Consider the following 25,682-nt stretch of genomic DNA (forward strand, 5'->3'; position numbering starts at 1 on the left):
AAGAAAGTTTTTACAGGCTTCTAGCTGTGGACAGCGCTGATATTCTCTGGAGGCTTTAAAACAGGTGTGTCAAACATAAAGCCCAGGGGCCAGAATTGTCCCAACAAAGACTAATAATAAGTGAAGGAGGGTATACATTTTCAAGAGTTTTACAGACTGTCTTATTGATGAAGACCTCCCCCAAGGCTATTTATACAGCACTAAAGTAATTAAGTAACAGATAAATAACTAAATGAGAAAAAAATTCTTTTTTCACTGCCTAAGGAAATTTGTTTGTGTGGGTTTTTTTTTTTTGTTTTCTTTGGAGAAAAACAATAAATGAAGACAAAAAGAAGGACATTTTCTGTGAATTAACAAAACATTCTGTTTCATAATTACAGGACAGTCTGCACAATGAGCCGCCATGACCTTCTTGTCAAAAACTGTCTCACTGACCATTATTTTTGTTGAATTACTAGGTTTGGGTCCAGGTGACCTTCATCTTTACAATAAAGCAATGTTCACACAGTCGCTTTCAGACAGTAATATATATTTACTCCCATCCGCACAATGAAATCAACCAGTTAGAAAATACTAACTCACTCCTGGTGGCCGATTGGCGGGACCTGGTGCCTGTGGCCCGGCTGGGCCCCTTCCGGGGGGTGGGGTGCCCTCAAGCCTCTGGCCTCTGGGCCTGAGGCCTGGTCCTCTCTGGCACAGATGGCTGCCGGAAGAGCCCGCGGGCACGTCACAGCAACCCCCTCTGGCCTCTGCTCCGCGGCTGCTGGGTGACCTCTCGTTTGGGGCTCTCCTCAGCTCTTCCCAGGAGGGTGGCACAGTTGCCCCTGTGGTGGTCCTCCTTGGGTCCTCGTACTCTGGGGCCTCTGGATGTCTGGGGCCTGGATCTCCTCAATACCTGCTTCATGCCCTGGGGCACGGGGCTATGGCTCCCCACACTCCCTAGCAGATCGTTACATGGAGAAACCTTTTGAATAGAAGTCAAAGGAGCTTGCAAAGAAAAGCGTCTGGACTTCTTTAAGTTGTTTGAAGACGTTTCACCTCTCATCCGAGAAGCTTCTTCAGTTCTGAATAGAAGCGTGCTGATCCACACAGGTGTGCACACGGGTGTTCACAGACACAAACTACACCTTTCTTGGGTGCTACCTCAAAGCACATTGTGCGCTGTTGATCTTGTGTACTGCACAATAACATTTAGTATTTAGTATCTACTGTTATCTACTGTTAGCTAGTTTATTGTGATGGTGTTGTATTTATTATGTTACTCTTTTTGGTTTGTTTTCTCTTCTGTTTTTTCTTATACAGGTGATCCAGGTGTTGTATTTGTTTTTTCTTTTTTTTCTTCCCCCCTTTCTCACCGTCTCTTCTCCCCTCTATTTTTCTTTCTCTCCCTCTCTTTCTTTCATTCTTTCTCCCTGTCCTATCCCCCAGTCATGTCTGTCCCGTCTGTAACAACCGAAAATCAAAGCAAATAAATACATAATTATAATTAAATACATAATTAAATGGACCAATATGGCAAGGCCATGATGATCCAATTGGTAAAGTAAATTCGCTTGGCATCTTTCTTGGCCTTCAGACAACAATTCTGATGGCTAAAGATCCAAAAGGGACAGGCAAATCAAATAAATAAATAAAAATAAAAATAAAAAAATGCCCAAAAAAAAGAAAAAAAGAGAGAAAAGAAAACTAACTCTTACAGACACATCACACATGTGTGACTGGATAATTAGATTCAAAAACAACATTGGTTTTGTTATTGGGTCTCTAGAAGGCAAAAGGAAAGACAAGCAAACTGCCATTTATCAATAACATCAAGATCCAAAGAGGGATAAAAAAAAAATCTATTAAATATTCTAAAACCATCATTTAAAATGAGTTCATATCAATTGTTAATACTTTCTTTCATCCATTTGGTGATGATGTGCAGTGTTAAAAGAATGAAAAACAGCTTTATGATTTATTCAAATAATAAATCAAACAATGATCCACATAAACAGGCTCTTGTGGAAAATTTCAAAATTACTTTAAATAGGAGTTCAGCATTCAATGCTGTAAAGTAAATATCCAGAAACCCTCTCTTCTCTTCTCTAATAAATCATGGTGTCCTCCACTAGGTGGTGCTGAGGACAAAAATTGTGAGGACACTGAGCTTGTTCTCACTCCCGAGGCGGAACATCCCAACGTTTTTGTTGCGACACTATATCACGTTTCATGTCATTAAAGTGGGCTAAAACACTGTAATTCAACACAAATAATGATAAGCAATACACTGTGTGGAGGTCAAATTATAAATATGTATATACATTATAAGCTCAGAGATTTGTGCTGACTTCTTTTTTTTTATAATAAGATAGTAATTAAATGTGTATTAAAATGACAACCCTGCTTTAAATCCATCTCTCTCAGTTGGGTAGCCATGGCTGCTGGTAGCATGGAGGCATCACAAAAATTACCTTCTTAAAATAAACTTAAGAAAAATTGTTTTTCTGAACTCATGATAGGTTGACCTTTTTTGAGCAAGAATATGAAATATGTACTGTACAGCAAGGGGTGCATCCAGAATTTTTTCATAGGGGTGGCCTTATAGGGGCCACTAAAAATATGGGGGGGGCACACCAAAAACTGAATTTCCAGTTTTAATATGCTGTCATCAAATATAGGTTACTTGAAAAACATGCCCTATATGAGACTGAAGAAGTTACTTGGATGAGTGACATAATGTTTCTCCCACTGAAAAAAGTCCAGATGAACAGAATCCACTTTTTGGGAGTTGTATGCCTGGTTAATTTCCCGCTATTAAAGTTGATGTGACATAAAATAGGTACATATGAAAATCAAAAAACATTTGGAAATCCATGTTAATCTGTTTTAATTGACTGGAAGTCCCAACCATCACTTTAATGATTGTCAGCAGAAGCAGCTTAAGATTCACTTTCTCAGAGTGGAGTTAACTTTAAGAGCAAACTTGTTCAGGAAAGAAAAATAAGCATTCGATCATGTTGCCTGTCTCTGTGTTGTCCCTGAGATGCACCAGCGATCTGTCCAGGGATTGGCACCAGCTTTTCTGCAACATTTTTACATTATTAGGACAGTTTTGCCAGGGGGTTGGCCAGGGCCCCCCGGCCCCCCGTTGGTAGCGTCTCTGTTTAAAGCAGTGAAATGTACAAATTAAGAAGTGGCATCTTTTTACTTTTTAAGCGTTAAATTAATATTGAACGTTGTACTTACGGTTTTGAATGGAGGAATTTTACTTGCATTAGACGTTCACAATCTGGTACTGTGTTTTTTCTAATGTACCGGCAGACACGGGTAAAAATGAACTGATATTTAGTTACATTATATATTTCCATCATAACTGTCACAGGGGAAGAGATTTTTTTTTCCAACAGCTTACATGTGATCTGTGATACACTGTAAATCTGACTGTTGGGATTTATATTTGAAGCTTTTCAGGTTTTCATGCTAATTTTTTAATCCTTATTATTGGTGTTTTTAAGGAAGTTTAAACGCAGTGAAAGAAAAAAAGGGATGTTATATGAGTAATATTATATAGTAATACTATGTGATAATATTTTAGTCTCTATCAGTTTTGAAAAGGGGAAGTGTGTGGCTTATCAAAGCACTGTATTTGTTGCTATTGAAAAGATATTTTACAGTTAAATCATAACCTTCTTCTTCCACATGCTTCACAAGTTCTGCTTTCAAACAAACCATATACTGTGTCCACTTTTCATCAAAAATGTTCTAATCTTCTCTTACTTCCTTTTTTGACAGCAGTTCCCCATCCACGACAGTGTCAGTGTTTTCTCACTCACAGTTCCCCTTTTTGTTCTATAATAAGTTGAAGCACAGACACACTGGAAGACTTATAAACTGCCACTTTCACCGGAGTCTGTTTCAGTCAGTGGTATAACGCTATCTAGAGCGGACATTGGTGCCACCATGGACATGAAGGTAGGTGACAACGCTTAACTGTCCCCTAACAATAAGTACAACATGTAGTGAGATACACTTAAAAGATAATCCTGGCATGATTGTCTTTGTTGAGAAAAGTTAAAGTTTGTGTTCTTTTTGTACATTTTAGGATTCTCTGGTTAAGGGCGGTGTGCTGATTGCACACAAGATCCATGAGGGAAAGCATCAATATGTAGTGGAGAATGTGGTGAAGTACAAAATGGAGAATGAAGGAAAACTTTATGTCAGGTATAATTTGCTCTCTGTTTAGCGGATTCTTTCTCTTCAACTATTTTCCAGGTACTGCTATGAAAGAAGCTAAGACAGTTTTACTGTAGAGCCTCAAAAGTTGTAGTCATATAACGTTGCACAGACATCCAACTTCATGTTATGGATTTTTAAAAATTTTTTTTTTAGCAAGACCATGTTTTTGGTAAAAACATATAACTCTCTTAGTTTTTATTTATATTTACATTGAGGTTTTCTCTCCAGTTTACATGTTGAGCCTTCTATTTTTCACCCTCATTAAATATGAAGCAGTGATGAAAGATGTTTATTTATTGCAATAATTAATTCTTAAGGAATAAACTGAAATAAACTTGGTATAAAATGAACATATACCAGTCAAGTACATTGACATTCGACCAGATCCCATTAAATGGAACATTTTACATCGTAAAATGTAACAAAATTACAAAATTTAAATGTGATAAAATTACTTAAAGTCAGCATTTTGTGCAGAATTTCTTTTTCTTTTCTTTCTTTCTTTGAGCATGAGTTCAGTTTGGAGTATCTCAGTTTGTTGCATACCTAATTATGTAATCCTGTTTTTTCTCTTATTTTCACTGTTTTCAAATTCTACCACTTAATCGTTTCAACATGATGCCAGAAAAGTTTGAAACTGTGAAATATTATAGGTGAATTGAGCAAATGAACTAAGATGTATTATATAATTCTGTTGCCTTATTTTGTAATTTTATTCCAATTTTGGGTGGATTTTTTTTGTGTTCATCTCTAGCTCAGTGTACTCACGAGACCTTCTGTAGTGGAAAAAATAACCCCTTTAAAGAGTAAAACTAGTAAATTATTATTTATGAACACACTCTAACTCCTTTTATTACATCTGCCAAACACAAAAGGGCTCAGTAAAGCACATTGTACATTTATTTTATTTATTTACTGTTTATTTTTATCAGAAAAGGAGACAAGCTTCTGCAGATAAATGGCATGGACCTGAATGATCTTACACCTGAGGAGCTGGCAAAGATGATAGCTGAGGGGAGTCCAATGCTGGTGAGTTGACGACTTCTAGTTTAGAGATATTATTTCAGATACAGTCTTAGAAGATTAAAAATAAAATAAAAATAAAATAAACAATTCATTGTGTTTCACTTTATATATGTAAACATTATGAAATTGTGTAATGTGATTCAAATTTCTGTGCTTATGTTCTTCATAATCTTGGTAAATGCTACCTGCGAACATCTTTTTTCTGTGTTTATTTTGGTTTTGGGGGGTATTTTATATTATCCTGTTTCTCTTCGTTCTCTTCAGACAGTGTGCAAACCAGCCAAGGAAGAGGACCACACTGAGCAGACATCCCTGACTGAAGACACTTTACAACCAGTCTCTAAAGAGCCCACACTCATCAGCTTTAGCTGGGAGATGACAAGGGAGGATGACCTGGAGAGAACTGTAGTGGAGCCGCAGGAAAAAGAAAAGGAGACGGGGAATATTGAAGAGGATCTTTGCCAAGCGAAAACTGAGGAGAATGAGATGTTTGTTGTTGAGATGACAAAAACTAGCATCTCTCTGGTGAGAGGCAGGGGCTGTGATAAGACAGGATGTACATTTAATGACATCATCATGGTGGCAGAATCCAGCACGGTGACGCTCGGTGAGTAAAAGCAGTTTTACTCTCCTGCCTTTTCTCCCAGCTTTTCTTCTTTTCCCATAATTAACTTTGCTAACAGCAATATTTACAGTATTTAATGCATTAAAGTGTTTGAATGTTGTGAGGCAACTGGGTATTTCTTTTGCTTCTGTATATTTGTGGTTATCTAAAGAGGAAGCTACTGAGAATGGTCGCATGTTTACACCCATGAACCAAAATGTGTTCTGGCAGCTGTTATGACCTTGACTAGGCAGTTTTTCTGCAGACCCCTATAGATAACTTATGTGTTGTACAACTGCCTTCAACTGGCAAAATTAAATCTCATAAAGGAAAAATGAAACCTGTGAAAGTCGAGATCGATGTAAAGAACACAAGACCACTGCTGTGAAATCACAGTTTGAAAACGGTCAGTGCAGTCACCTTTGTTTTTAAAAAGGGATATGACTTATAAACAGGGGCCCTTGTTCCCATTCTTACTTTCAGTTCCGAGAGGAGGTGGCAGTTTCCGGCAGGAAAAGTTGTCGAATGTTTTAATTGAAAATCTGGCCACTCGCCAATACCTCCGAGGTATCTGTTCTGAGAAGATCGTCTATGCTTCTCCAAATCCAGGTTTGTCTTTCAGAGCAGGACACATCAACGTGGCACTCGTGGTTTTCAGATGAGTTTTTACTGAAGCTGTCATCATTCACATTTACTCCAGTGTTAGGTAGAGTAAGAAAATACTCTGTTCTGATAGAGAAACTGCTCTCATTATTTTGGTTTCCTTTTGTGCTCAGAGAAAATTACTATCTACTACTACAAGTCAAGCGGTTTCAGAAGGGGTTCCAGTGGGATGCCAGTGGTGCTAAACCTCACCGATTCCAACTGCTTCCTCATGTGCTGCAAGCAAGCGGACAGGGTGTTCCTTAAAGTGGAGGTAATAAGTGTACGCTATTGATTTTGACTGAATCATGGCAGTGAAAAAAAAGGCTTGATAAACATTTGTTTCTCTGGACTCAGCCATCATTGTTCAGGGGATGAAAGCATTGCATGCCTGTTTCTGTCCTTTGTTCTATGTAGATACACTTCTCACTTTAAAAGATTTGCTTAGACAGAGTTATGTTACAAAAAGTATATAATAGCAGAATAATTAGCATCTCAAATTAGTAGTAATATCAAAAATTTAAATACACACAGATTAGGCATAACATTACGACCACCTGCCTAATATTGTGTTGGTCCCAAAATTAGCATTCCCCACTGAGGCATGGACTGTGGTATCAGGCACCAAGATGTTAGCAACAGATCCCTTTAGTTATGAGGTGAGACCTTCATGGGTCAGACTTTTTGTCCAGCACATCCTAGAGATGCTCAATTGGATTTAGATCTGGGGCAATTTGGAGACCAAGTCAATACCTCAAACTGAAGATATGCTCCTCAAACCATTCCTGATACACTTTTGCTTTGTGGAAGAGCATTTTAGCCTGTTGAAAGAGGCCACAGTCTTCAGAAAGTACCATTTCTATTAAAGGGTGTACATGGTCTGTAACAAAACTTAGGTATGTGGTACTTGTCAAAAATTACATCCACATGAATGGCAGGACCCAATGTTTCCCAGAAGAATATATATAAAAGCATCACACTGCCTCACTGGCGTGCCTTCTTCCCATAGAACATCCTGGTGCCAGGTGTTTCCAGGTACGTAATGTAAAACAAAACCAGACCATCATCTGTAGCTGCTCCACAGTCTAATTCTGATGCTCACATGCCCATTGCTGGTGTTTTCAGTGGTGAACAGCAGGGGCTGTGGCTATGCAGTCCCTTACACAACAAACTGCGATGCACTCTGCATTCTCACGCCTTTCTAGTTCTTTCACTTTGTTTAGGACCAGCATCGACTTTTTCAGCAGTCTGATGCATGTAGGGTCAGCTTTCGCTCCCTACGTTCATCAGTGAGCCTTGGCTGCCCATGAGCCTGTCACTGGGTCACTGGTGTTCCTTCTTTAGACCATGTTTGATACTGACCACTGCAGCCCAGGAACACAAGAGCTGCAGTTGTGGAGCTGTGCTGACCCACTCATCTAGCCATCACAATTTGGCCCTTGTCACACTCACTGAAATACTTACTGTTTCCCGTTTTTCCCGCTTTTAACCCATCAACTTTGAGGACAAAATGTTCACTTGCTGGTGAATATATCCCACCCACTAACAGGTGCCACAATGAAGAGATCATCTTCATCAGAATTGAAATCATTTGCAAAATGAAATAATTAGGAGATTGAGTTAGAGTTAAGTATTAGTCAAAGGAGCTTGCAAAGAAAAGCGTCTGGACTTCTTTATGTTACTTGAAGACCTCTCATCCGAGAAGCTTCTTCAGTTCTAGTTAGTTAGAACTGAAGAAGCTTCTCGGATGAGAGGTGAAACGTCTTGTTGTCTCAGTTCGTTGTCTCAGTTCGACAATCGTTGTTGTCTCAGTTGTACTTCATTTCATTGTGACTTGAAGATGTTTATAAGGAAATTGCCATTTTCAAGCAAACTAATCCACGCTTTCATCCCTTTAGACATGTGAGAAGCAGAGGCTGAAGCAGATCTCCAAGAGCGATGAGAGTACCCTCTCCTTTGTGTTTTACATGAAGGGTGACTCAGCGAGACGACGGAGATTTGAGTCAGCATTGTATAGCGGTTGGTTCATCAACGTTTGCAACACAGACACAGTGGGCGTGGCAACCCTGGATGGACATACAGTGGATCAGTCCTTCCTCTTCATCATTCAAAAGTGACGGAGAGTCATTTTCCTCTGCATTTTCAGGACTCAGAAAAGTCAGTTACATTTTTAAAAAAAATTCTTGTAAATATTTCGTGTGACCTGGTTCAACAACACAAACCAACATCCATGTTTCAAATTCTGCTGCTGCAGAAATCCATAGTTCTCTAACTCTTTAAGGCTATGCCTTTACACAGCTGTCATTCCACATGTCCCTACCTGAGAGATGACGTGGAAAATGATCTCAGACACCAACTGTAGTGTTACGCTTTCATTTTTTACTTGCCTCAGTGACCTTACCCCAAGTGATGAATGGGTCATCCTTCTTGTACCCAGGCTCTGCTTCCTCTACAGAAGGTAAGTCTGTGGGATTGAGGAGATCCTCAAAGTATTCCTTCCGCCATCTGACTTACATCCTCAGTTGAAACTGGCAGCACCCGTACCACAAACCGCAAGTTTCTGAGTTGCCTGAAGATTTGCTAGAATCACTTTGAGGCTGACTGAAAGTCTTAATGCATGCTCTCACCAAACACATTCAAGTTTTTGCTTCAGAGCCACACTTCTTTTTTGAATTCATATTGTATAATCTATATGTTTGATACAACAATACTGTTTCCAATATATTATAAGACATTGTAAGGAAAAATGACACATTACATGAACGATAAATAATGGCCCAATGCATTAACACAACCAAACATATTTAGAATTCTTTTTTAATAACACATCTCAGACGTCCTGGAAATCACACCTTTAGGCTTTGATTGTATAATATCAACTCATGCAAATGTACTACTCTCCTTTTCGCTTAATGGTCACTCACTGCTTGCGAAAGAAATGTCTTCTTTTTTTGTACACATGCGCAGCTGACAAGTAAAAAAAAGTTCCATTGGTAAACTGTGTAGCAGAATTTTTTTAATGCAACATTCATGTTTTTATTTGATCATTTTTCTTTAGCATCTAGGTGTATAATGACAAGATTTGATACTTTAGGAAATCTCTCAGGTTTGATATGAAAACACAGTAAACTAGACTAAAACGAAATGTGTGCTGTGATTGAAGTGTGCATTTTGACACGTAGGTGGCATCATCATAAATGTGACTTGAATTTGCCTAACTTTTTCAATTATGAACTTTATTTTTAAAATGATACTTTAAACCGGTTATTATTATTATTATTATTATTATTATTATTATTATTATTATTATTATTATTATTATTACCAAAACAGTTAAATATACATAATTGCACAGGTAAGTAAAAAGGGTTTCAAAAAGGGAGGTAAGGCAGTGTGTTAAACTTGTTACTTATTGTATCACAAAATACTGTATAATAACACTTTAATGACACTCACATGGAAGTATACTATGTAAATGTCAATTAAGGATACTGTTCATTAACAGGGTTATTCACTGTTGCCAATTAACAACCTTCAGCATAATGCTTCACATTTAGCACTGTTAATGTTCTGTTATTGTTGATTGGAGGCCATTCAGCACTGATGAAAGAAGAAGAGAACTTTTAAAGCTTTACTTTCCCATTTCTGGGAAGGCTATGAGATCACTGGACACAAGTACTGATCTTCCCTCTGATCTACTACGACAGCGGTAGACTCAGAATCCAGTTTGCTCATTGTCACTGTCATCATAGGCTTTGTTGTTTTGTCCATCAGTGGATGACTCATAGGGGTTCTCCACACCAGGTTTTTTCCTATAAACACAGAAAACAATATTCCTTAACATTATGCACATAATTAATTTAATTGGAATATTTTTATTTTACTCATTTAGTCACCAAGTCTATGTGAAGTCAAGATATCATTTGTGAAAACGGGCAGACTAAAGCTCTGATGGTAAAAACATACAACTGCATAGACAGACTTGTAATATCTACATATAATTAAAACACACATACACAACTCATCCTGTTAAACCTGCAGCTCGAAGTCTTCTCTTCACAGTTGAAACTGAGACTTGCAGAACAGCTTTAAATTTTAACCCATTTTATGTTCCCTGAAAAAGGCCTTTTTGTATAATTCTGAAATGTACATTATTTTTCAGTTATCAAGCTATTCATTGGACTTGAATGACTTGAATTGCAGTAAATAACTGGAAAAATTGAGCAGTTCTAAAACTTTTAACCGGTAGTGTATATTTGGGTCTACTCACTTCCTGCGCTCCTTGACACCAGAGACGACAAGGTAGACGCCGGCTACCACCACAATGCCCATAAGCACACCAAATACCACCAGCCACACCTGCACAGGTTGCTCAGTGGGTGAGGCCAGTGTTGGTAGGATACCGGCAAACTCCAGAGTATTATCACCTAACTTGAAGGCGTCGTTGATCCGGCCTCGAGCTAACCTGGAATAGATTTTAAATGACTTTACTATTGCTTTACAACTCATAAACAGGCACAGGCGACATGACTGCCAGGTTGGTTATTTCAGGTGTAGCAGGAGGCAGTTAAATTACAACTCTTATAATAAAAAATAAAAAAAATAATATGTTATAAATTTATGCTGTTGTTATAGCTGTGCCAAGACATTTTTAAAAATATTTTAAAGAGTTTACAATTCATTTCATAAGAAAAAGGTTTGAGCCATAGTATGGATGAAAAGTCAGATGATCACCAAAGACACCCGCGACTAATCCTGTAAAGACCATGGATGTGTGAATAAATGAGCAATTTGATGGCAATTTGTGCCATGTTACTGAAGTTCAACATTTCCATCCAGCTAAAAACTGCAACTAAAAAGATTTTAAATAAATGAATTAGCTTGGCTACTGCAGCTACCTTAGGATGCTGAGCTCAGTGCTTTTGGATATTCTGCATTTAGCCACTCACGCACTTGATCCTCACCTGATGGCTTCCTTCAGCTCATTCTTTGGGATGAATTCAGTGGGTGTATTTGGGTTTTTGGCGACAATGTAGAAAGAGATTCTGGGAGTCTCCTTATAGGTGATGACATTAGTTGTTCTGCATGTGCAAACAGAGAAAACTCAAACCAAACAATTTTTTTGTTTTGCTTAAAGCACAAAATATCGACCTCATACTGACGTGAAAGGAAGAGTCTTGTTCTTCTGGCTGTAGTACTGCCTCAAGGCATAAGCAATGTTGGCCCGGAACAGGTAAAGCTCATTGGCATTCCAGGGGTACTGAAACACATAAAAAAAGCAAAACAATGGGCATGACGTTAAACAGACAGTATTTAACTTCATAAGTGCAGAATTCCTGCAAAATTTCTAGCTCAATGACAATTTTTAGTACTCACAGCATCATCGCCCATTGCAGAATTTAAACTTAGTCTCACTTTAATTGAATATTCTGGATCTGTAATGGGAACAACAATCAGTTAAAGACATTTTAAAGATGTATACCTGTATGATAAATGTGCTCCAGCATATTACATTAACTAGCTTAAAGTCTAGAAATAAGGAAGAACAGATAGCTGTAGGGGTGAGGACCCAAAAGCTGACTTTTGATTTTAAGATTTTAAGAATCGATGAAAGCTTAAAGGCTAACAGGACCAGGAAAAGTGTGAGAAGTTAGGTGATAAATTAAGGACATATGGTTGGGAACAGAAGACTGTGACACTAATTAAAATGTTGTCTTATTTGAGTATAAAAAGCAAATTGTAAAAAAAAAACCCGGCATTTTGAAAGCTGTATTATGCTGGACGATGACAACTAGATTCAAGTAAATTACTGTCAGTTCTAAAGTTTGTGTACAAATAATTCAATGCACTTTACACGTGCAAGTACAGACTACAGAGAGTTTCCTTCCCACATCCAGTCTTTTATCAAGTAGTGGCATCAGGAAGAGCGGTATCAATCTCAAGAAACACTAAATACTATTATTCCAGATAGATGATTTTAGTGCTAATAACTTTCATTTTGGGTATCTTTTGTACTTACATGGATCTTCACTCCAGCCTACCACCCTGTTGTGTTTCTTGTTATCTGCCTGCAACCACTCATAAAGTTTATGGAAATAGTCCAGCAGAGGTTGGGCATCCATCTTTGTGTCACCAGATATTGCTTGCAAAGCCCTGGTCCAAGACTTAGACCTTCCAAGTTCTAACATATTCCTAGAAGAAAACAATGAGGATGATGATGATGATAAATTATTCCACCACTTTTAGATGTGAAGAACAAAAAAGTAATACAATGTGCTAGAGCAAAATTGAAATCCTGAAGAAATGAAGAATGAAGAATGAAGAAAGGGAAGTTGTATGCACCTTAGCTTGGTTCCTGCTTCGATAGAATTAGTGATGTCACATGCAGACAGGTCGCCTGTGTGACCGGCCGCATCACAGAGCGCTTTTTGGAACTGAAACTGGTAGATGGTTCGTGTGAAGTACCTGGATCGAAAGCAGTAACAAATGGACACACACACACACACACACACACACACACACACACACACACACACAGGTTCAGTTTAAAGTGAACTGGGAACTGCACCAAATGGTCATAACTGCTATAATTTAAGAATTAAGTCAATCCACAATCTGCAGTGTTACTGACACAAAATGCAGCTTTAGATTGGGATTGTTACCTGATGAATGAATAGTCTCCAGACACATGGAACAGAGCGGGTGGGTCACAGTAAGTCTCATCTCTTGGCACTGGCTCCATCACCCCAACCATCTCTCTCCTATTAAAACAACACAGAATCAATAATACAAGCTGTCAGGCCTGCAGTGAAGCAGCTGCTAAACTGCACAAAATGAAGACCTTCTTTTATTTCTCTAGTTTTCAAGTCACTTCCCTACAGTTATGCCTGCTTTGTAATAACATTTCTGTTGTGTTTTTGTTGTAATTTTGCCCAGCTGCCAGCAGAACCAATCCACAATGGATTTTAACTTGAACAATTAAGATGTGGTTGAAGTGCTGACTTTAATTCGAAGGATTAACTACGGTTTTGCATTTACAGTTTAGGAGTTAGAGACAAAGGCAGAGGCAAACTTTTACATTTAAGGACTGTTATTAAAACTTGGATTAAAAACTCCTTTGTTCTTGGTGGCTGCTTGAAGTCTAAAACCCATGGAAATCAAAAACCGTGTCTTCACTTAAAATGTTCTCACAGGTCTTTATTGCATCAATATTCAGTTGCTGCATTGCATTTAATAACTACAAAGAAGGCTCTGTTGTGTTGAGATTAGGTGACTGGTTTGCACCTTGTTGTAAACTCTTTGCATTTCCAGTAAAGAAGGCACATCTACGTTATAGACTTCCATAATGGTACAATGACCTTCTTGAGAGTGTTGTGATGTTGTGGAGGAAACATTTTTGCCATGATCTCCTTTAGTTGTCTTCTGTGCTCTTTTAAGCCTTTTGGTGTTATCGAGCTGGCCTGTGCATTAATTCTTTTTAATAACTTTGATTTGGTCACTCCTATTCTTTTTAACAGGTTTATGTTGGTTTATTCAGCATAATTTGGCCTACTTTACTTTAAGTCTTTGAACATCAAATTGAGATTCTAGTGAAAAGCAGACAAATTTAAATTCAACACTTCAAATGAACTCTAAATCTTTGGATTCATTTTTCATGAAATTGAATTCTTTCTTTTTTTAAAAATGGCTGTAATTCCTAAGTTTGCATGAACAGTTTGCATTAAGTGCAAGAAATTCTGCACCTCATTTGCATATTGTTTGATTTTAAAATCTCTATAGGGATTTTAAAATCAGATGCAAAAAAAATAGTTTAAAAAAAGTATGAACCTAACTGTAATCTGATGACATTGAAGTAAACTTTATACTAAATATTGCATAACTCTGCTCACTTCATCTGCCACCAGCGTTGCATCCATTCATCCTTGGTGATGTTCCCTGCAAACACCTGCCACCTCCATTCCTCCAGCATGTAGGTGAAAGGCAGGGTGGCCACAATAGTGAGTGCCTGTTTCAGCAGAAAGTTGATCTCTGTGTCTGTAAAGCATTAAACACAAAGACAGTTTATGATTCAGAGTGAGAACGTAATTACATTTTACAAATGCTTTATTTTTATGTTTATGGCCTCTTTATCAGAGACTGTAAATCGATGACAGTTTGAATACCAGTTAGCATAAGGCTGCAGGTCATCTTATCCTGATATCGCATGTAGTGCTTAAGTTATCTTAACCCTACATTTAATAATCCAGACACATTGCAAAATTAAATCTGCAATAAATTATTATTTTTTTTGCTACGCAGAGGCAATAAAAACAAGGTCAACGTGTTCATAATATCTAAGTTCATGTTGACAACTTGGTTACTGGCCAACAGCTTATTATGCAACAAGGGGCAAGCATCAGGACAGAAAAATCAAGCCAGTGCCCAAATGCCAGAAACGGCAGTTCCTCAGGTTGTCCTTTGAGGTTGTCTGTAGAAGTGAGACACCAGCAATTGCGACTACCTGAGTTCTAATGTTGGGTATATATTGAATGCTCCTGTAAAATTGAGGGGACAGAAAACTAAAACAATGAGCTGAAAGAAGTTAAAATGCTGCATACAAAAACTGCAGAGTTAGGTGATTGCTCTCTGTAGCTTACTCGTTCACCTGTTTCTTGTTATTATAAATCTATTGGTTAAACCAGCTTTAATGTTTTGAAGCACCAGTGCTGCCCGCAACGGCTGTACCTTGATCATAAACAAAGTCAGCAGGCAGGAGATTCAGGCTCTGTAGGTGTTTGGGTGTTGCAGCAGAGAGAGACATGATTTCTCCAACAGCCTCGTGGAAACCCTCATTGGCTCCGTCCCTCAGAAGGTAGGACAGGTTGCGGTAAGCCATCTGGTACTGGTTGTGTCCCATTTCATGGTGTGCTGTGAGGTAGTTGTCCATGTTAACCTGGGTGCACATCTTGATCCTGAAGATATCACGGGAGAAATGCTGATATCAGCAATTACATTGTGTGACAGAGACACTTCATACTACTGTGATCAGCGACCAGTAAGAGAGCAATAGTGAACTAAGTGAACTCCAATCACTAAAAGCAGAATAACTAATTAAAAAGAGGTAGAGGACTTCAGTTTTACACGCAAATTCTTTTCCTGTAATTTTAAACCAAACTGACACACGAGTAACTATAAAATTATTTTGCTTATTTTGCATTTTGAGAAACGTTATTCTAGGCAGTGTTGGGGAAATTATATGAATATTTTACAACCTAGACTTTGGTTATCTTTATCAGCAGAAAAGGATGATTCAGCGATTAAATAGCATCACAACATCAGTGTTCCAATAGGTTTATTTTTATGGCTATCATAATTCCCAGCTGCCAACTTGCTTTAACAAAAGTCGAACCTAGATAAATAGACAGATGGATAGATAAAGCAAAGGTTCTGAGCCACCTCTTGTTCTTCATGTCTTGCTAAGTTTTGCTAAGACAATGAGCATCAAATAACTGAAGTATGCAGGCTTGGAAATACAGTATAAATGGCAAACACAGAGTTTGTACAATTCGAAGGAGCTTGAAAGTCGACATCTTGTATATACACCTTTTTTCCTCTTGCCTAGGACAGCTTGAACTCTCTTAACAAGCTTTCTGTCATTTCTGTCAAGGACCCTTTGCCGCCTTTCTTTCTGGCACTGTTAGCAACTTAGGTGTTCTCTTTGCCAGCTCCTTTAAGTTTGACAAGCAAGTATCCACTATAGTTAAATCTAGTTTCTACCAATTGCGTCAAATCTCCAAGGCCAAGCACTACATACCACACAAGGACCTTGAGAAACAAATCCATGCTTTTGTGACCTCTAGATTAGACTACTGTAATTCCCTTTACTTTGGTCTCCACTCCACCCTTCTTCATAGCCTTCTGACAAGGTTTGCCTCTATCACTCCAGTCTTTGCTGACCTGCACTGGCTCCCTGTCAAATACCGAATTGAGTTTAAAATTCTGTTGCTTACCTTTAAAATCATAAACAATACTGCACCGTGCTACTTCACTGAACTCCTTCGTCCATATACCCCTAGGAGAGCCCTAAGATCATCAGGACAATTACTCTTAGTGCAGCCTAGATCCCGGCTAAAGACCAGAGGTGACCGTGCTTTTGCCCTGGCAGCCCCGAGCCTCTGGAACAATCTTCCTGCTGCTATTTGCGCTTCTAAAATCTCAGATTTAAATCTTGGCATTTAAATCTCAGTTAAAAACGTACTTGTTTGACCGAGCATTTTCAGTTAGCTGGTGCACTTCCCCTATATTTTACCCTTATGTTACTTATCTTCCTACTAATGTCCCACTGCATAAATACCCCCACCTTATATTTATGAATACCCTGTAATTTTATCTTCTAAACCATGCTCTAATGTTTTACTTCTTACTCTGTCTGTACCTTTGGGGTTTTTTGTACTCTGTTATAGCCTTTCATAGCTATAACTGTTATAGCCTATCTTTCATCTTATGTTTTAACCTTGTTGTGAAGCACTTTGGTGTACCTTTGGTTTTAAATGTGCTATATAAATAAAGTTGTATTGCATTGTATTTCTTTGTGAAGTCTTCAGGAATAGTTCTCCAGGCATCTTGGAGGACATTCAAAGCTCTTCTTTGGATGTTGGCTGTTTTTTGTTCTGTTCTCTAAGGTGATCTCACACTGCTTCAATAATGTTAAGGTCCGGGCTCTGGGGAGACCAACCCATCACTGATAGTGTTCCATTGCATGCTTTTCAATCAATAAAGATTGATCCGGTACACTTTTACTTTATCCGAAGTGTGTTTGGGATCATTGTTGTTGCCAACCAGACAAATACCACATCCCACTGTGGATCAAAATCAGAGTCTCACTGTATCTCTCTACCGATCTCCTCTTTATATTTTGACACTGATTTGAACCAGAAAATTCACATATGGATTCATCGCTGCGTGAGATCTGCTAACACTGAGTTTCAATTTTACAAGGTGCCTTAAGAAATGTAAGTTTTGTTCTTTGCTAAGTTGTTAGTTGTCTGTAGATACAAAACTGGTTAACTCATAAAGAAATGACAGGTGTCTTAAGACTGTTGCACAGTAGTGTAGCTGTGTATACTCTACCTAAAGTCCTTTCTGTTTCCCATGTCCCAGGCTGTGGGGTGACAGACCACATTGCGTCCATCATCGGGATGTACAAACATAGAGTCAGTCCAGAAGTTGTCAAACATCTTGTAAAGGCCCACAGACATGAAGAACTTCTCAGCTTCTTGGAAAAGCTGAAGCTCGGTCCAACCCTGAAATTTAAGATGACAGGTAGGGAATTTCTGAGTATACATATTTATTTTCCATCCATCCACTCTATCTACCATAGGACAAGACACAGGGTACACCCTGGACAGATAACCCCAAGTCACAGGGCTGTCTTTTTTTTTTATATAAATAAAAGGTTCTGCAATACCTTGTCCACCATAGACTGACTGACATCGATATCTGGTTTGTCAGGATAGGGCACTGTTAGAGAATAAAGGTTGGTCCAGAATCTTCCCCACATGTCACCTGAACAACCAACAAATAAGAAAATTATTTTTTCATAAATTTTCTCCTTCTACAGCAGACTGTAGCTTTTTATATGTGCACAATGCATGTGGGTGGATCAGTTATCTCCAGCTAAAAGCCACATGTACAATATAATACGTGTGTTGGCATTATTTTTCTGTAGCACAGAGAGGTAGTGATAATACATGAACAGCAGAGGGAGACACACTTTCAGTTCTGAAATTATGAGACCTTGCATGAACTATCTGCTCTGTCAACAACATTTTTGTTGTTACAGTTTACAGATTACAGTTATATGTTGTCAATTACTCTTTTCTTGTCGTCAGGTATCCCACAAGCCCCATGAACAAAGACTCTACACTTAAACCAAGGATCAAATAAGAAAATATTACAGAAAGTGCAGACATGAGGGAGCAATGATAATAGGGGGAATCAAATGTAATACCCCGCCCCCACACACACACTCAAACGTTTTCTTTAAAAGTTATTTGTAGCCTGATAATCAGAGAGGACAGGAAGTGAAGATCTTAATTTTCTGTATATGACGAAACAGATTTGAATCTTGACTCTTTCATGATAATGATAAGCTCCTGATGCCGCTCTCAAATTTGTTTCGCAACTGTGCTGAATTTATGCCAAAAACACCAACTCTGTAAAATTAAAGCATATAAAAAATGTAATTATGAGAGTAGTAGGTGGATATTTAATGTCAGTGTCTTTGGTTTCATTATTAGCTTTGAAACCAGAAACAAAACATACCCAGCAAGTGGGCTGGGAGAAATCCATCTGAATCAATATGCCCTGGATAGACCTCCATAAGCTTGGCTCTCACATAGGCATGCAGCTCCTTGTATAAAGGCAGGATCTGTGGGGGGGGGGGGGGAAACCCCAGTGTATTATTCTTGTTACAATTATTATAAATAATTTATGTTAATTACGTCACACAGTCAATAACCAACTGCACATTCTAACTGTCTTTAACACAGAGGCACTGAAGCGTGAAGCATGCGTCACACAGACATGGACGTACCTGTTTGTATATTACACGGACATCTTCCATTAACTCATCGCCTGTGTAATGGTACATGATGTCGTCCTCAAGAGTCTCATAGTTGTATCTCCAGTAAGCGCCATAGTCTTCAAAACCTGCACACAATAAGCGTTTGTGTCAGAGATCGAGAAAAAACACCAAATTAAATGCTTTTTTACATTTTTTGGTGTTTTTAGCATTGATGGTAATCACACTTATAAAGCATAATGTAAGATATGACACTACTAGTGTTACATGAGCGAGATGCTGCCAAAGCAAAATTAGACCTCAGTGGGGGAGGAGTGGTCATGATCGCTGAACACTATCAGCTCTTGTCTCACTATCTTCACTGAGAATCAGTTTATATCTCTACAGGTCCCTGATAAAGTTAGAGTCTGCATCAGGACACACCGCAATGAAGCTTGTCTGTTATTCATTATTTTTTCATATTAGTTCCTCACCATTTAGCTTGGCAGCTTCATTCTTCAGATCCACGTAGTCTTCGTAGAGAGGTCTCATCCTCTTTCCTACTTCTTTCCTCCAGCCCTCCCACACATGGAGACGTTCGTCATAGTTTCGACTAGTGGCCATTATTTCGTCCAGTCCTGTAAACAAGTAAAGACACAGAGCGGTGTCAGGGCAGGCTCACACTGAAGTGAGAAAACAGAAAAATGCCCATATTCTCCCCCCAAAAAACTAAACTAAACAAAAAGAAAAAAAAGTAAAGTTGGGTTTGTTCCTGTATCCATTCTGACACTGATCAAGAACAGGTGTGCGCCTTGGGCAAGTAGGCAGTCCATTACAGGCTTAAAAAAGACAGACAACCATCCACACTCACATTTACCCCTACGTCAAATTTAAAATCGCAAATGCATCTAACAGGGAATTCTATTGGATCACGGGAAGAAAGTCAAGAACCCGGATAAAAGCTGTGCAGGGCAAACAGAAAGGCCCTCACCAGGCCACAACATTCAAACCCAGAGCCTTCTGACTGTGAGGAGATAGCGATGAATTAGTGCTATTTTATTATTTTATGATGATTTCATTTACTAATCACACGTGGAGCTGCCCGCTGCTGCGGTCCCTTGTGACGAAAGTAGCTTTACTGCAACAAATACAAACTTTTGTCCCAAACAGACACATTTTCATCTTCTTAGCGAATAAACTGCTCTGCCTGTCTTTGACAGCAGCAGGCAGCCACTTCACTACAACAGGTCCTAATAAGGAGAGCTTACCTGGCTCCAAAGTCAGACAGTTAAGCGGGTTGTCAAGCATACACACTGTGGCTGTGCTGTAGATTGTACTCATCTCACTCATGACTTTATTCAGCTACAGGAAGATATGAAAGAATACACAGCGATAAAATGTTTCATTTGGTGTGGAAGACTACTATATCTGTGCAGTTTGTCCAAATGAAAATTTGCCAAAGTTGAATTTAATATTTAAATAGTCTTACATGTGCAGCTTTATCTGCGGACAAAGCACCAGAGCCTTTGTCTTGTAGGGAAATGAGCTGTAATTTGATTTCCAGGTCGTTGACCTGGTCGATGGGGTATTTCTGGGACTCTTCAGACATTCTGTTGTAAAACGTGCCCCAGATCGCTCCCTGTTCTGCCTGTGGAGAATAACTTCAGGTTTTATTACTCAGTAACAAAATAACCACATTTTAAAGTAAGTGTTTTCCAAGTGCTGACCTCTTTGTCTGCGTTCTCCTGTGTGATGTTGGTGTTGTAGGCCCATGATGCCAGCGAGTACTGGTACATAAGGTCACTCGCCTCCTTGTCAAACCTGTCCAGGAACTCCCTCGCCTGGCTCTCCACGTCTGACTGAGCAGAAACAGCACAGGACACGGCCAGGAGCGTTACAAGGATCCTCGGAGACATGCTGGCTGCTTCAGCTCCACGCAGACAAACTCTCACTGAGAGGGAAGGACTCTGTTATACAGTTTCATTAACCTTCTGTGCTGCCTTGGCCTTTGGACAGTAGAGCCATAACGGAGGGTGTATCTGAGTTTTCATTTACAGATACAATGTTTCAGAGAAGCAGCAAACATCAGTGGGCCGTCTTCACAAGAGGGGAAGTCTTAGTTTTGCTTTGATAATTATCAAGATCTTTTGTAAGCTGTACAATTAGTTACATGTGCACAAAATGTGCTGTTTTGATGGGGCCACTTCCTCAAAGGTTTTATATACTTTGGCTGGAAGTGAAAGGGTTGTTGTTATGAACAAGACATCAGTCTTATCTTAATTTTGTATACTTCATTTTGTTTTACTTCATTATTTATTATTACTTCACTTTATTACTTCTCCTTTTTGGCTTTTTTCTTGTGTCTTTAATAAGTTTATTAAGTTCATGTTGTTTATTTTACTTCCCATTTGGAAAAGAAATAGAAAAAACTTATAAAAGACTTGCATCAGCTTTAGCTTGCTTCATATATAAATCATATAAGGCTTATATGAATTACTCATGAAAGTGGCCACTTTCTCATTACTTTCATATATTGTTGTAGGAAGTATCCAAAACATACAAGTTTCATTTATATAATTTTTCAAGGGATCTTATATCTGCTTTCACTCTTGTATGCTTTTCATACAAGTTCAACACAAGAGAGATACAAACTTTATAAGATTTATATATATCTTTTCCGTATGGGATTCTTGTTGCTTTATGTGCTCTTTTAATCTCAGAACCCCAAAATGCAATTATTTTCTGAGGTAATTTTACATGTAAAGCAGAAAAACAGAACACAGTAGCTTTAGATGAGCCTGAAACCACTTTATCAGTTGGTGACGAATTTCCGAGCACTAGATAAAATTGCAAGTCATGCGCTGTTAGGTCTTAAATACAGATAAGTAATCAGCCATAAGGACAAAGTTTATGCCATATTTATGTTTATTACTAACTCCAAAGATTATTTAATACTTTCTGCCTTTCTCTGCTACAAACCAATCAATAATTGACTAAAACATCGGTAAAATAACAAGATAAAAGCCGTCTGAATTGTTACTGCATCGACAGCAGCAAATTCGACTTTCGAAAGACTTTCTGGTTGAGACTTGGGCTATTCTGAGGAAAGCTTGATTTTGAATGTTACATTTGTTATTTACTTCTGCTATTAAAGTGGCAGTTTCCAAATAAATGTTTCTTCCTTAGCAGTAATTTGAAACACTGGTGCAACAGTGCCCTCCTATGGAAACTAGCGGCATTACAGCACTTTCAGCACTTCTTTCCGTCTCGCGGTTAAAAAATATTTAGATCCTCATGAACCCTAAAAATCGGAGGCTTTATTGGTACTTCCTCCTGTCTACACTCGGAGGGAATCTATTCTATCAACAATTTAGACATAAAAATGTTTTGTTCCGTGTAAAAAGCACAGCCAGGACGATGTGAACCGTTTGTTTCATTGTTACGCCACCAAACCTTATTTATTTATTTAGGACACGCAGTCTGTGCAAGTACAAAATGGGAATTTGGGACAATAAAGCTACAAACCAATGCTGTGCAGGATGTAAAGATTTGCAGTTCCCTTTGACAATGTTTTCACACACACACACACACACACAAAGAAAAAAACGATATTTATGTTTAAAACCAGGAACTTTTTTTAATGACGGGGAAAAAATACTTGTGGAAACCTGTAAATTTCTGTAACTGTATCTCGGGTAGCTGCAAAACCATCATGTGGACAAACCTGCCAAAGTTCTTGAACATGCTTTTTGTGCTAGTTCTCAACATTTTAGATATCTCCAGGAAAGCATTTCTCCGTGATGACACAAAAATTCAGACCACGGACTGTGCATAGGGTTTATGTTCGGACACAGTAAAACTACCCTATTCCAGGTGATAATCAAATCATAAGAAAGACTTGTTATGGTCAGATATCATCTGATCGAGTTATCAATTTTATGACAGAGTTAAGTGACTTCAACTGATAAACTAGCTGACTGCAGATGTGTGAGTTCACTCTCACACCAACACGTTCTCACTCCCAACTCGTCAAATGTGTGACGCATGGTCAGGCTCCCTCTGCTTCACTTATCGACGCTTACTAGTTAATAAAGTTTTCAGTAAAGTGTTTAATCGCAGCCACAGACTGACAGCAAATATCTCGATTAGCTTCAGCGCATCTGTAATAAATATGTGCAAGTTTCAGTGCTTCGTTTAAACTGTATGATACTTATACTGACCCAGGGTCAGTGTAAAATACAATCCTACCTGTGTGAACAAAGCCTGGCTCCTTAAATCCTGCATGACAAACCTCAGGATGCAGGTTATTATTACTCTTTCCTGCTGGCACACCTGTCACACCTGAGAGTCAGCTAGAAACTTACAGTGACGTGGACATCGTGCAAAGACTGCCAGACTCTGTAATACTGCAAATGATCAGTGACTCATGTTAACACTAAACTCTAAACGGTACCTCTGTGTCTCTGTGTGCTGAACATCTAGGATTGAGTCAGGCTGCATCAGCTGAAGCTGTTATTTGTATATATCAGTATTTTTTTATTCAGGTGTGGGGAAAATACGTAAGACTGCAGTGAAGCGATGCACCAGATTAATCCCTGGCCAAAGGTATCGTACTTAACCCTTGTGTGGTGTTCGTATTTTTGTTACTCAGCCAGTGTTCATGGGTCTGGTGGACCCGCTAGAGTTTTGGCTTTCCAAATTAACACTATCAAACAATTTTATGTTAAATTACTCAACAGATGTTTACTTCATCCCAATTACAAGACATATGAACAGCAAACATGGTTAATTTTTTCCCTTTACCTTTGTTAGATCACATTTATGAATTAATGTGCTTCTCGTTTTTCTTTTATATAAAATGTTATAAATAAATCAGTTATAATCAAGTGGAGTGAGTGGAAAGACACAACACATTTACACGTGAAAAAATAATTAATTGTTTAATTTTTCTTTTGACAAAAACTGAACACGGGTCTCACAGACCCGAACACCATACAAGGGTTAAATCAGACTACTGATCCAGCCACATCAGCCTTTTGTGAGGTCTGTTTAAAGTAGACTAAAAATGAACTGCAGGTTTCTGAGAGGTGGACTGTGAGCACAGAAACACATGTTCATACATACAGCTGCAGCAAACTTACATTAATTTTAAATAGATTTGTTACTCTGATGTCTGTCTCTGTGTTAGTCCTCTGACAGACTGGTGACCTGTCCAGGTGTGCTCTACCTATGACTACTGGGACAGGCTCTAGCCTCTGTAAAAGAAATTTTCTGTTATTCTCATTTAAAGTATTTAAGTGCTTATGCATATGCTTAGTTGTGACACTGTTATAGACTGTTCAGTGAAAGTTTCTAATGAACTTACTTCAGCGTCAGCAGTTTGAGAAAACAACTCCTTTTACAGGTGCTGATAAGGCCAAGGGCACAAAACAGCATGACCATTGATCTGTTAGGTTTCATAGCGAGACACGTGAAGTGTGGTAGGATCAGTTTGTAACTTCCTCCCTCTTCCTTGGAATGCATAAAGGAGTAGGAGCACAACTTCTGTGGCAGCGCTGATGTTACGGGAGGTCTGTTAAGAGAGCCTCCGTGCAAAAAGAATAGGAATTCTAGTAGGGACCAGCAACAAACCACCACGCACACACTGCAATGGGTTACACAAAATTTATTTGTTCTTCCTCTAGGCAAACTACCGGCTGAAGACAACCCCGGCCAGGGATCCAAAGCCCAAAGACCACCGCGGTCCGAGTTCTTCGCCTAGTTACAAACAGGGGAGAGAGGGTCACTGCACGAACACGCAACCAACACATATCAATCCTGCAGCTCCCTAAAACAGGTTTGCCACCCACCTTTTCAGGCTTTAACTTTGTTCGAGGCTGGGTCTCCACATTACCTCCCGGCAGTTAAACTTCCCCGAGCTGGTCCAGTTCTTCTTATCGGGGCGCAGGAGGTCTCCAGTCTAGTGCTCGTTTTCCTCTTTTCCAACACGTCCCTTTTTTTCCAGCACGTCCTCTCTTTTCCAGCACGTCCTCTCACAGCTCCATAGGAATACGTCCTCCTTTCCACGTCCTCCGTTTCGTTAAAAGCAAAAACCAGGCCAGGCTAAAAAAAAATCCTTTCTATTAAAAATGCGCACACTTTGTCCTGGATCTCCGGGGCTCTCCTGCTTCACCGAGGTCCTACTAAAAACAACAACAACACTTCCTGCTTCCTCTCCCCTTTATAAAGAGGAACTCCAATCAGCCGCTCCCTGTATTCAGCTCCGCCTCACTGGCAGCTGGGCTAGAGTAAAATCTCCCCTCCCACACAGGTGCAACAACCGTAAATAAACACAAAAACATGCAATTAATCCAAAACAAACTCAAAAACAAAACCAACAAAACTTAGGGGGGGGGGGGGGAGGGGGGGGGGGTTTCTCTCCGTCCTTTCCCACCATGCTATACTCCGTAACACCCACCCCAACTTTTTCCTAGCCCGTCCTCGGGCACTCTACTAAGTATATCGAGGTGGGGGCTTCCCGAGATTTTCACGGGCAGATCTCCTTAAACCCTCCTGAGTTGCAGGGGCGGACTTGTTGGAGGACGGATAGTGACCTGGCCCTGGCATCTGCTGTGCCATACTCCATAGAAGTAACCACTGGTCTGAGGCTGT

At 39.1% G+C, this 25,682-nt stretch overlaps 2 protein-coding genes across 3 annotated transcripts in view; one reads left to right on the plus strand and one right to left on the minus strand.

Annotated features, from left to right (window-relative positions):
• Window positions 1-3,822: 3,822 nt before the first annotated feature.
• LOC146718929 (uncharacterized) lies at window positions 3,823-9,724 on the plus strand. The gene is made up of 7 exons (XM_085457746.1): window positions 3,823-3,954; window positions 4,085-4,203; window positions 5,151-5,247; window positions 5,509-5,851; window positions 6,332-6,457; window positions 6,625-6,764; window positions 8,389-9,724. The coding sequence occupies exons 1-7, from the start codon at window positions 3,943-3,945 to the stop codon at window positions 8,605-8,607; spliced, it is 1,056 nt and encodes a 351-aa protein (XP_085313872.1). The 5' UTR covers window positions 3,823-3,942; the 3' UTR covers window positions 8,608-9,724.
• Window positions 9,145-25,682, minus strand: part of ace2 (angiotensin I converting enzyme 2) — a 28,861-nt gene continuing 12,323 nt past the window's right edge. The window contains exons 3-20 of one of the 2 annotated variants that reach the window (XM_085457736.1): window positions 20,759-20,890; window positions 20,521-20,679; window positions 20,300-20,393; window positions 19,526-19,669; window positions 19,065-19,180; window positions 18,794-18,899; window positions 17,937-18,034; window positions 17,600-17,772; window positions 15,215-15,441; window positions 14,380-14,524; window positions 13,153-13,251; window positions 12,833-12,955; window positions 12,510-12,682; window positions 11,867-11,925; window positions 11,653-11,750; window positions 11,455-11,571; window positions 10,761-10,955; window positions 9,145-10,302 (exon numbers count right to left, since the gene is read on the minus strand). In XM_085457736.1, coding sequence (XP_085313862.1) covers window positions 10,206-10,302; window positions 10,761-10,955; window positions 11,455-11,571; window positions 11,653-11,750; window positions 11,867-11,925; window positions 12,510-12,682; window positions 12,833-12,955; window positions 13,153-13,251; window positions 14,380-14,524; window positions 15,215-15,441; window positions 17,600-17,772; window positions 17,937-18,034; window positions 18,794-18,899; window positions 19,065-19,180; window positions 19,526-19,669; window positions 20,300-20,393; window positions 20,521-20,679; window positions 20,759-20,890 — 2,355 coding nt within the window. In that variant the 3' untranslated portion in view covers window positions 9,145-10,205. Of the gene's footprint in view, window positions 10,303-10,760; window positions 10,956-11,454; window positions 11,572-11,652; window positions 11,751-11,866; window positions 11,926-12,509; window positions 12,683-12,832; window positions 12,956-13,152; window positions 13,252-14,379; window positions 14,525-15,214; window positions 15,442-17,599; window positions 17,773-17,936; window positions 18,035-18,793; window positions 18,900-19,064; window positions 19,181-19,525; window positions 19,670-20,299; window positions 20,394-20,520; window positions 20,680-20,758; window positions 21,072-25,682 lie in introns of those variants that run through there. The other variant, XM_085457729.1, reaches the window with a different exon arrangement.

This window comes from Copadichromis virginalis, linkage group LG1 (genome assembly GCF_057382275.1).
Source record: "Copadichromis virginalis isolate Kocher_CV1m ecotype Utaka linkage group LG1, C_Virginalis_male_GT1.1, whole genome shotgun sequence".
NCBI lineage: Eukaryota > Metazoa > Chordata > Actinopteri > Cichliformes > Cichlidae > Copadichromis > Copadichromis virginalis.

Excerpts from the sequence above, each read along its gene's own strand:
- LOC146718929 (XM_085457746.1), top strand. Across the intron at positions 5,248-5,508 it reads CTGAGGGGAGTCCAATGCTG|ACAGTGTGCAAACCAGCCAA; the intron begins GTGAGTTGACGA and ends CGTTCTCTTCAG. Across the intron at positions 5,852-6,331 it reads ATCCAGCACGGTGACGCTCG|TTCCGAGAGGAGGTGGCAGT; the intron begins GTGAGTAAAAGC and ends TCTTACTTTCAG.